This window comes from Lacerta agilis, chromosome 1, assembly GCF_009819535.1.
Source record: "Lacerta agilis isolate rLacAgi1 chromosome 1, rLacAgi1.pri, whole genome shotgun sequence".
NCBI classification, from domain to species: Eukaryota; Metazoa; Chordata; class Lepidosauria; order Squamata; family Lacertidae; genus Lacerta; species Lacerta agilis.
This window is the reverse complement of record NC_046312.1, coordinates 80259180-80271249: the sequence shown is the minus strand read 5'-3', so window position 1 is coordinate 80271249 and position 12070 is coordinate 80259180. Positions and strand designations below refer to the sequence as shown.

At 43.2% G+C, this 12070-nt stretch overlaps 1 protein-coding gene across 5 annotated transcripts; it reads right to left on the bottom strand.

Moving 5' to 3' along the window:
- Nucleotides 1–733: 733 nt before the first annotated feature.
- Nucleotides 734–6832, bottom strand: TIMM10 (translocase of inner mitochondrial membrane 10). Of its 5 annotated transcripts, none has more exons than XM_033158239.1 (3): nucleotides 6753–6832; nucleotides 5756–5856; nucleotides 734–1083 (listed from the first exon to the last, which is right to left on the bottom strand). In XM_033158239.1, exons 2-3 carry the CDS (start codon nucleotides 5824–5826, stop codon nucleotides 882–884), a joined length of 273 nt encoding a protein of 90 aa, XP_033014130.1. In that variant the 5' UTR covers nucleotides 5827–5856; nucleotides 6753–6832; the 3' UTR covers nucleotides 734–881. The 5 variants fall into 5 exon arrangements, with proteins under 5 accessions (XP_033014130.1, XP_033014156.1, XP_033014125.1 ...); XM_033158265.1 differs by having other exon boundaries at nucleotides 5756–5853; nucleotides 6753–6823; XM_033158234.1 differs by having other exon boundaries at nucleotides 6732–6811.
- Nucleotides 6833–12070: the final 5238 nt, after the last annotated feature.

The window sequence follows — 12070 nt, the reverse complement described above, 5'->3', positions numbered from 1 at the left end:
GCTATCTGCCATGGATGCTTTAGTTGAGTTTCCTGCATTGCAGAGGGTTGCAAAAAGATAACCCTTGGGGTCCCTTCCAGCTCTCTGATTCTGTTTTTCTGCTTCAACAATATTTCATTATGTTCCTATCATTTTATGTAATTGTATTTTGTTTAAATTATTAAAAAAGTTCTATTTACAAACAAAACATTTTTTCTACTAGGACGACTGGGGAGGGGGGCATGGGCATAGCCAGAATTTGTTAGGGAGGCAGGCTTTTGTTAGGGGGGCAGAACTTCAGATTTATAATGATTTTGACTTATTGGGGGGGCTGCCCCGCCCCAGCTGCAGCCATGGGGAGGCCACAGGAAGGAAACCAGAAGGGGGCCATGGGCGGGAAACACTGGACTGCATTTCAACTCTTTTAGTCTAAATAGCATGTCTTGTAATTGAAGCATTACCTAAATAAGAAAGGTTATAAACTCTGCTTCTACCACCGTTCTGCTATTGCAAGAGAGCAGCAAGAAGTCACCAAAACCACCTGCGAAACCGGCTTTTAGGAAAGTGAATCCACCCAGAAGAACGGAATGTGCCAAAAGGCATTCAGTCTCTCTGCAGCCTCCAACTTTATGTGCTGGCACAAGAAAGCTCTATCGGACCCCACAGGTGAAGAGGATCTCCCTTGGCAAGAGAATCGCAGACTGCCCCCCATCTTCCATCAGGCCTAGAAAGGAAAGACGAAAACTCCAGCATACCTGGTCGTTAACAGATAACACAATGTTCAACATTTTATTGGCAAAAGGAGGGATCAACAGAGTCCAGGCACAAAGTAGGGGAAAGGGGGTGGTAAGCACATGGGCATGTTGTCCATTATCCAAAGTGTGTGTTTGTGTTTATTTGTGCTACGCCGGCCCAGCCCCCTGCTGCATCCTCTTCATCAGCTCCTCATCCTGCATCGAGAGCTCCGTCAGCTTCTTGCCCATGCGCTCATGGATGTCCAAATACTTGGAGACGCAGCGATCCAGGCACACAGACTCTCCCTTGGACAGCTCAGCCTCCTTGTAGTGTGGAGGGACGCATTTGCGATGGCAGGCATTGGTCATTCTGGGGCACAGCAAGGAAATAACAGAGCGTGAGCAGAAGGAAGTGGCCATCTTTTGGCTGTTCCGAGCTGGCTTTATTTATAATTCAGCTAAAACAAGCACGCCACAGTTCTTGCCTAAAAGCTCTCTATCAATGCCTAAAAAACCATGATGTTTCTCCCCTACCACCACCCAAATTCTAATGATCACCAACACAGTCATCCTAAAGAAATCTATCTGCGTTTTCATCAGTGCCAAAGTTCTGCAACCTGCCACTTCAAGCAGGAGATGCCACTCTTGAGGCTACCAATAGCCTTGCCTCTGCTGTTCTGAACACGTGCAAAGTCTGGTGTCCCTTAGGAAGTGTACATAACTCCACAGAACAGATTAACCTGGTTTATCTCAGTTCCGGACTTCCTAATCTGCCTGACACTCTGGCAAAATGGGCAGCACCACTTCACTCACCTGCTGCCAATTTTGCCCCAGGATATAGGGATAAAGGACAGTACCTTATTAGTAAAAAAAAAAAAAAAAAACCCCGAAGCATTCAGTTGCAAAACTCTATTATTTTATGTATTATCTACTAAATTCATACACTGCTCTTCATCACAAGGTTTCAGGGTGGTTCACAGAATAACGACTACCGAATGTCAATCAGCATCATGAACTTTGGGATTAAAGAAACTTGTTAACACACCTCTATTTCTCTACTGCAGCAAGTTCCAATCTTCTGTCTGCATAATCTTACCTGTAAACAATTCCACTCAGGCAACTTTCCCCTATAACCCCTTGATCACCACTCTAACTTCCTCCTCCTAATCCTCCTCCTCTCTGTCTCTCTTACAACCCTCATCATCCTTCAACTGTCTCTCCCAAATGACATCCTTCACATACTGCAGGGAACTTCTGTCAATTAGACTATTTCTTCAGCAGATCAGGTGTAAGATTCTAAAGCTATAATTCTAACCCTGTTTACCTGAGAGTAAGACCCATTAAATTCAATAGGGTTTACTTTCTGAGTAGACATGGTTAGGAATGTGCTGCAAGTTATTTCCCAAACATAACATATCAGTTTACAATTCTAACCAATTGTACAAACACATACAATATTGTCAGACACATTTAAAAACTAACAGACTGAGCCCTAGGCAATCATTTTGTCAGGAACACAAAGTCCACTTTACAGTGAAATGATTAAGACGTATATTAAGGTAGAGAAGGAGTGTTTTTGAGTAGCCAACCAGCTTCAGGGACATCTAAGCTGCTACATCCAAATAAACATGCATGGAATCAGTTTGCATGGCTACAGTCCCTCCACACTTACTTGGGTATAAGCCCCCAGCGAACATTCAAATAAATGTGCATAGGATCAGACTGCATGCCTTCCAGGCTAGAAAAATCTCAATAAATGTTTTTCCTCCAGCCGAAGACTGTGGTAGTCAGAGTGTCTGCTTGACTCCTTTGCCTTATTTGGTGCCTGAAAGATTCCCTGCAACAAAGTGTCTCTGCTCCAGTGTCAAGCCAACAAGCGAATTAAACAGCTGAGCAACTACAGGGTACCGTAAGTACGATCCTTTTATATAAATCATGGGTTTAAACAACACAGTAAGACCACTGTGTGCTAAGAGCTTAATCCTGCAAAACTTAGAACTCAGGAGCTATAAATTCTAGCAGTACTGTAGTAAGTCTGTAGAAACCTAGCTTTCATTTCTACTCAAGCAGGGCCACAGTATACCAGAAACCTAGGTAAAAATTCAATTTTAGAGAGGTGGTATTAAACAACAACATAAAATCAACCTCAGATTTATGATTCCCCATGCAACAGAGTAACCCTTAACCATTTTGGTCCAGAATACCTGAAGGACCATCTAATGGCTTAGATTCCTGTCTAATCACTGAGGAAATCACTTTGGGGAAGTCACTGTTAATGGTTCCCTAAGGCTCAGATGCAAGGCATGTATCCACCAGTATTGCCATTAGTATTATGGGCCCAATCTTATGGAACTTCTTCCACTTGAGGTCAGACAGGCCCCATCCCAGCTGAACCTCTGAGGACTAAAAAAAAAAAATCAAAAAAAAATCCAGCAGGCATTTTAATTGTAGTTTGATTGTATAGTTCTAATTTATACTTATTTTTGGATTGTCTCTTTTTAAACTGCTTAGAGAGTATTGAACGTAAGCAGTATACAAATTGTTTAAACAAATAATACATAAATAAATAACAAAAATAAACTAGTGACAGAGTAAGCCTAGATTTTAAAAAGCGGGCTTAACTTTTAGATCAAGGTCAGTATAGTATAGACTTCAGTTAAAAAGGATGGTAGAAAAGGACAGTATAGAAGCTAATGCGCAAGGGCAAGATTCAGCTGAAAGTTTCAGTTCAGTTTAAATAAAACTAGTTCAGGTTTTCAAAGCTAAAGTGTAACTTACAACTTAAAGACTACGGAGTAACTTGCACTTTAAAAAGCCACAGTACAAGTGCAGTGTAGCACTGCTTTAAGGTTATTAAGTGCAGCATACAAGCTAAAGTCAAACAATTGGCTTCAGCTCCGTATATTCCAGTTAAAAGCTATTTTCAGTTTTAAAAGCAAACTTTCACAGCTAGTTAATCCCCACTTAATCACTGTCCACCCCCTGATTAAAAAATAAATACATCTCCATATCCAGGGTGTTAAAATGACCTAAATTCACCCCCCCTTCCAAATTCCTACTGACCGGAATTTAAACAAGCCCAGCAGTTGTGTTACAACTTGGTGTTTTTCAAATGAGGACCTCCTGATCTAACTAGCTGCATTAGCAAGTGGGGAAAGCTAGCCAGGGACATAAATCTGGAACCACCTAACCATGGAGCCTGGTCCACAAGCAAGAGGAGAGCCCCTGTGGATGCCTCATCAGGGAGTGAGTTCAGCAGCAGGATGAGGTCAGGGCAAAATACTTTGGCCTGCCCCTTAGTGACCTAACACGTCCCAAGCTCCCAAGTAAACAAACAATAAATTGTACAGAATGCCACACGTACAGCTATCTTCCTTTTGGATAAAAGTAATGGATGTGTGCTTGGTAAAATGAGCTCCTGGTCCTCAGTTTGTTCCCTTGAGGGCAAGGTAGATGACCTGAACTAAAGCCAAGAGAGGCAAAGAGGTTGGTGGACAAGGCCTCTGGGGGCATGCTGTGTCCCAAGGTGACAACTCCCCTGCTGGCATAAGAATGACTCTCTAGGGGAAGGAGTGCACCACTCTGAGCAAGAGGAAAATGATCTCTTAGAATGACCCAGTCATTGGGGTATAAGCTGTTATCCTCTGATGCCAAGGATACACCTCCAGGTGGAGACAGGGTTATCCTGGTAGTGGGTGATTCAATCATTAGAGATATAGATAATGGGGGATGTGACTGTTATGCAGATTGCAGAGTGAACTGTCTGCCACGTGGAAATGTTGTGGAGGTTTTACAGCATCTAGATAGCCTGGCAGACACTGCTGGGGAGGAGTCAGTGGCCATAGTGCACGTTGGCACTAGTGACACAGAGAAAAGTAGTTGTGTGATCCTGAAAGAGAAATTTAGGTTGCTAGCTAAGAGGCTTAGAGTCAAGAACTTCAAAGTAGCTTTCTCTGACATGCACAGACAGGAACAGCTGTGTGGTCTCAATGCATGCATGAAATGGTGGCATTTGAAGGAGGGCTTTGGATTTGACAGGCACTGGGGAATGTCTTTGGATTAGTTGGGCCTGTATAAAAGGAATAGGTTCCATTTAAGCCAGATCGTTGGTGCTTAAAAACAAAAAGGTGGCAGAGCATGTTTTAAACCAATTGTTGAAATCCCCACCTTTGTCTGTCTGGATGTCTATTATTATTATTAATTCAATTTAAATACCACCCTTTATCAAAAGATCCCAGGGTAGTATACAACATTAAGAACACATTTTATGGAGCATAATAATAAAAACACAATAAAAGCATAATTTGTGATATAATTTCCCCTGCGCAGGGCCAGCTAGATCACTTAGCAAGCAGCAACTAGAGCACTTGGGGTTTTTAAATTGAGCTAAGCGGAACATGGTAGAGACTTATCAAATTTTGAATGAACAGAGTGATCTTTTGCCATTTCTAATTATACTGAAATTCAGTGTTACCCAATGAAACTAACATACAGTAGGTTCAGGATGGACAAAAGGAAATATTTTACCCAATAAGGAATTCTCAGGCAGAAGATGCAATGATGGACACCAGGTTATGACACCGAGATCTGTCAACGACTATGGTTAAATAAAACTTCTATGTTCAAATATAGTACCCCTGCGAACACCAGGTGCTAGACTGACAACAGGGAAGGATGCTTTGCGTGTATGTCCTACTTGTGAGCTTCCCAATTCAACCACATGAAGCCTTGATCAGATATTTTTTTTATAAAGCAATTAAATGATGTTATCCTGTGTTTCTATGTTGTGAACCACCCTGTGATCTTTGGATGAAGGGTGGTATACATTAATAATATGTTCTGTACAATGTCTAGTAAGGTATAGGTCCTAAAATAGTACATTTTGGTGGGAGAAGGACAATCTTGGAAAGTCTGGGGTACCTGGAGAGAAGCAAAACACAAGTCACAGCATACAGTGCCCGTATTGTTTTCATAGCTCTTATGCTGCACATTTCAAATGAGCACCACTGAGGAGTGCCCTCATGCTTGTGGTTAGTCGGTACCTGTTGTACATATCAGCCATCATCTCCACTTCCAACTCAGCCGCCAGCTGCTGAGCCCTCACAGGATCCATCACACATTCAAGTATTTGTCTTTGACACTGCTGGAGAACACAAAAGATCAGAACCCAATGACTCCACAGTGGTACCTCTGGTTACGTACTTAATTCGTTACGGAAGTCCGTTCTTAACCTGAAATCGTTCTTAACCTGAAGCACCACTTTAGTTAATGGGGCCTCCCACTGCCGCTGCGGCGCCGCTGCCAGATTTCTGTTCTCATCCTGAAGCAAAGTTCTTAACCCGAGGTACTATTTCTGGGTTAGTGGAGTCCGTAACCTGAAGCGTCTGTAACCCGAGATACCACTGTATTTACACATTATCAACAAGGCTGCCACTTAGTCGGTATTTTAGAATGCTGTTCAGTTTTTTCAGTGGTCAGGTCCATCTGCAGTCCTGGCAGTAAAAGGGCGGTTAAGTGTGAGCTGGTTCGTGCCCCACCTAACAAGATCAGTGCCGTGAGCCTGTGGCAAGAACAGACGCTGACCCACTAAAGCAGGGACAGGGAGCCCTTCAGATAGTCAGCCCATAGCCAGAGATGATGGAAGCTACTGTGCAGCAACATCTGGAGGGCCAGAGGTTTCCTGCATTAGGGGATGTCTGACCTGGATGCAGAAGACCACTGCTTGGGGTGAGGGAACGTGGGAATATGGACCCAAAAGGACAGCACAGGAGCTGCTGCTCTGTTTGCTTTCCAAAACGAAAAGTGGCAACGTCCATCCCGCCGGCTCACTGCTTCCCAACCTGACACCCGCACCGCCCTCATTCCTCAGAGCCCGGGTGAACCCCCACCCTCTCGTACACCCCTCTCGTACACGCGCACGGGAGGCAGCTCCCGTCCTCTCCCCTCCCCCGCCCCGCCCCCCCCCCCCGCCTGGGCTGCTCTGCCCATCAACTCCCGCCAGTTGGACAGCATGTCTACCTCACCACGAGCAACGCTCACCTCCAGCCGCAGATATCAACCGGAAGCACGAGGAACAGGCGCTTCCGCAGCGCGCCTTTCAGGGAAACCATAGAGACTTCCTGGCAGATATAATGCCTTTCTAGGCAGCCTGTTTTTCCTTTTCCCCAGAGAGGGACCACGGCCAGTGTTGCCATAGAGTTCAGGAGGGGGTGATGGACGTTGGGGAGGAGGCGGGATTTCCTCAGTTGAGCTGTCAAGGGATTAGAAGCGGCTACGTCATCGCCCACCGCGGAGGGGCTTCTTGCCTCATGCCTGCATTATTTACCTTGTGTATTATTTAGTGCGTTTCTTGTCTGCCTTTGTCTGGAAACGCAGGCCGAAGGGTTACAAATAAAAATGCATGGAGCACTGCTAGGCAACAAGAAAACGCAGCAGTTCACAGGAGGGGTTTTCCCTCCACCTCTTTATGTGTTTATTTTTATGAAATCCAGCAGAAGCTGAAAGGTGCAACACGCGCGCGCGCGCTATTTCTTAATTCATTACAGCAACGAATTATAAGATGAAATAAATATGCTGCCTTTCAAACATTTGTTTGATAACTTATCAAAAGGAGAGGGGAAACAGTTTGATTTACATATTTAAGTACTCCATGGGTGGTACTCATTTTTACTTACAGTAGACCCACCGGACTTGCTGTTGTTTACCTAGCTAGAAAATAATAAAAGACACTTGGGCAGTTGTGAGTGCAAATGGATTTTCAACAGATTACTTTCTAAAAAGGAATTGCATGTTTATTTCCATCTGAAATAGGAATGCAGTAAGTTCTTTTCATATTCCAGCAGCTTTAAAGGCTATGATTGTATGAATATTTATTTGACTATGGCCCTTTAGATTTACCGGTAGTAGTCTTACTTCTGAGTAAATATGCACAGGCTTGTGCTGTGTGCTGCCTACTACACTGAACAACAAGACTTCTCAGAAAGCAAACATTTATAATAGGTTATAAAACATGTAAAGTTAGGTGTGCTTTTGTTTGTTTTTTGTTTGGTCAGCTCCTGAAGCAAGCTTTTAATATCGGACCTGGACATTAATATAGTTTCACTGATCTTATATGCAGGCTTAAAGAAAAAGCTATATTCATAAGCCGACACCTTTGGAAACATAACCATCCTAAACCTTTCCATTTCTTTTATCAAGTGCAAGTAGATGTTCTTACTCTCCTACAGATTTCTGGAAGCATGCCCAAAATTCATGATTGCCTAACAGAAATCCCTGGAGGCATCTGTGTGATAATCCCCTGAAAAAGGACAGAAGGAGTGTGGCAGGTATTAAGTCACTGAAGGCACAACTGGAAAATGCCCAGATATTTGGTGATACTGGCCCCAAAAGGAGCAAGCCAGTACAGTCAGAAAAGGTTCTTTGTTTATCAGCCTTTTATGTATTCTGTCCTGATGGTGTTAGAAGGAAGAAAAGGATCAGCAGCCATATTAAAGTAGAAACAGAACATATGACTTTGAAGAAAAACAGGAAAATCTATATTCCAACTCTAATGTGCCACCTATACCTCAAAGTTCTGATTGGACACTGTCTTCTCAGGACTAGGGCAAACCTAATGACTTGTCTGCATGAAAAACAAATCCAGGACTTTGAAATCTGAAAATATGAGCCATAATGTCTGGGGAAATGCTATTAATTTTGAGACTTTAAAACTTTACCCTGGGCTCCTGGCTCTGATGTAGCTTATGCCCTGCTGCTTAACTGAGCTGGAGCTCTCTGCAGATTCATCCTTTTATGAAGAGCCCTTGCTCTGCTTTTCTGAACCTGTAACGAGACAGCCTAGAGAGGACAGACTGTCTGCACAATTACTTTCTGAGGCTAGATGCTTCTCCGCATTCCAAGTTTGCTGTCGGTCAGTGTTGGATGAAATTTGATTTGGCTTGTGGCTGATTTGTTTCTGCAATGGGAAATGAGGTGGGCACAGACAGAAGCTGTGTTTGCCCAGTTCTCGATGCACTGCCCTGAAATGGGCAAATGACCCCTGTAAAACATAAAATGACACAAAAACAGTCTGGGGACAAAAATGGTGTGTTAGTTCCACTAAGGTTGTATGTGTGAACTCAGCTAGATTGCTCCTGCGTCATGCTGTTCGTATTCTGGCTGAAACAAAAACTGATGTCATACCAGCAAGATGATTTGGGGTGGAGCCATTGCTCCATGGTACAGCACTTCCTTTACACACAAAACATCCCAGGTTCAGTCCCTGGATCCTGTTAAAAGGCTCTGTAGTAGCAGATGGTGTAGCAGCCAATTCTAGTAGACTATACAGAAGGAGGTAGACAAATAGTCTGACTTGGTACAAGGCAGTTCACCTTGTTTACAGTGGTACCTCGGGTTACAGATGCTTCAGGTTACAGACTCTGCTAATCCAGAAATAGTACCTCGGGTTAAGAACTTTGCTTCAGGATGAGAACAGAAATCATGCAGCAGCAGCAGCGCAGCGGCAGCAGGAGGCCCCATTAGCTAAAGTGGTACCTCAGGTTAAGAACAGTTTCAGGCTAAGAATGGACCTCCAGAGTGAATTAAGTTCTTAATCTGAGGTACCACTGTATATGAGTTGCCGCTAGAGTCTAGCTTTGTTGCTTTGTGTGTAACTGAAGCTCACTGGGTGACCTTGGGCCAGTCACCATCTCTTAGCCTAACCTACCTCACAGGGTGAGGGTGAAAGGGGGAGGAGGAGAATCATGTACACTACCTTGAGCAACTTGGAAGAAAAAAGGTGGTATATAAAAGTAATAAGTTAGAAAAAAATTAAATAAATAAAACAAATATTTGTTTCCTTTGCACCCACATGTGTTCATAGATATGTAATCTGCTAGCGGAGGATATAATTTCATGCATTTGATGAAGTGGATCCAGGTTCCTGAAACTTGTTAGTGTTTTAGATGCTACATGACTCATTTCTTTTTTGCCTTTCTCTTTCGCGTTGAAAGTATTTAATGTGCAGCGCACTCTGTGACCACACAAACTTGGCAAAAATACTGTTGACAAGGTTTGAAGAAAATAAAGCACCGTGGTAAGGGACAGCCATTTTTGTTACAGGATAAGCTAATATTCATTTCTAATTCAGTAGCAGTTTCGAGAATCGGATGCCTAAGTGATGCAAGCCTTAGAGACCATACAGTGCAACACAAACCTGAAGCACATTGTAGTCCTCTGATTTCCACCCACCCCTTGACATTCACCACAATACATGGTGCCACAATGCCAAAGAAGGAAACAGCGATGTTATCCCAGGGTTCATATTTATCTCATCGTAAGTATACCATTGCCAAAGACCTGAACACTATGTACAGTGGTACCTCGGGTTACATACGCTTCAGGTTACAAACTCCGCTAACCCAGAAATAACGCTTCAGGTTAAGAACTTTGCTTCAGGATAAGAACAGAAATCGTGCTCTGGTGGCACAGCAGCAGCGGGAGGCCCCATTAGCTAAAGTGGTGCTTCAGGTTAACAACAGTTTCAGGTTAAGAACGGACCTCCAGAACAAATTAAGTTCTTAACCCGAGGTACCACTGTATTCAGAAAAAGGCCTGTGCTGTACTTGGTTGCTCAACTGATGACATATTTACATCATTGGCTTAACTGACTTAAACAGGACAGCCATTAATAGTGAAACTGGTGTGGAACTCTGGTGACATTCTTTGCATTTGTGGGTTGAATTCACACTTGCTTTCGAAGGATTTCTGGCCATTTTCAGATTGTAACAGTTGTAACATGGAAGCCTGCTATATTGAGCTGGGAAATCTAGATTGGGCAAATTGCAGTCATTTATTTCCATTCATGACTTGAGCGCAGACAGCTGCCAAGCTTTTAGGTGAATTGTATGAAGTGTGTCACTAGAGTTATTTTCATCAAGGCTGAATTTTGACACCCAAGTGACAAATTGGCTTGGTTTTCTTTCCAGCTACTTGGAATCTTGTCTGCTTGTGGGCCAAAGCAGTGCAAGCGCTGACGTTTCTTGAGGCATTTTTCAACAATTTGGCAGGAGTCAACTCTTTGCTACATGGTTATATTTAGCCATGCAGCAGTTTGGTTCTTATTTTGTTTGGAAACAAATTTGAACCCACCTTTGTGTTGCTTTGTTATGCAAGCAGTGAATAAAGCAACTTCTGCCATGAGCCAACAATGTCTCCTGCCTTGATGGGAAGCTCCCTCTCGATCACTTTGGTTACTCTCCATTTACTTAGGAAAAAAAACAGGCATGGTGGAAAAGGGAGGAGACCTAACATAAATCACACAGCAAATCAGTCAGACAGAACATAAACAACTTTTCTTGTTCTTTTCTCCTGTGCCTTTATTAGCTATTGGATATACAGCACTGGTCACAAGTGAGTCTTCTTCTGCCCTGACAGATTTCCCAGACATATCCTACACTCACAAACACAGTTTGTGCAACCAGGATAAAACAAAAAGCTTCACAATACATTACCAAATCTGCCAGTCCTATTGAAGGTTACAAAGGGCCATGTGATATTTAAATGTAGGACTGTCTGCTGTTTGAAGCACAGTCCAATTCTTCCTTCTCACTATACACCCCCCCTTCCTGCTCCTGTTACAACCCTGGTTTAGGGACCCATTCAGTCTCTATTTGGCCACAAGAGGTCAGAGCTGCTTCAGAAATGAAAACATGCGGTGGGAAGAGTGTTTACTTGAGTGGATTGAGTGGGTGTTGTGATGAAGAGGTTAATCCCACAGTTTTCACCAGGTTTTCACTGTCACCCTAGGAAGACATTTTAAAACAGGCTTAGAAAGGATAAAGTCCTTGGCAAACAAGGCGTTCGAACCATGGGTTTCTCCCAACTAAGAACTATCACAGTTTAGTTCCCATAGCAATGTTTATAGGAAACATGCTCTGTCAGGCTGTGAAAGATGCAAAAAAGGACAGTGGCAATATTTGTGTAGCTTGTGTTGCCAACGAAACATTCTTTAGGTCTCTGTCATTGAGGAAGATCTTTCCCAGAGGAAGCTGGATTGACACAGACTGGGATTCTATTCCTAGGGACTGCTCAGGTCAGAATATTAAAATGCTTTGGGGTCTTGTCCCTAGGCTATTAGTAAATTTTCTATATGGTTAAGCATTATCTATATAATCTGTCCCTTTATGGAAATAAGGTTGCAACCCTAAATAAATTTGCTAGTCATTAAATTCCGTTGAATTCAGTGCCATTTCTGACCAGCTTTTTTTGGGGGGGGGGATAGGTTCAGACCACAAGGCTTGCTTGCTCTTACTTCTTAGAAGAGTGGGTGCTTCCAACATACCACATGCCACACAGCCATTTCAGCAGACGGCTGCTTT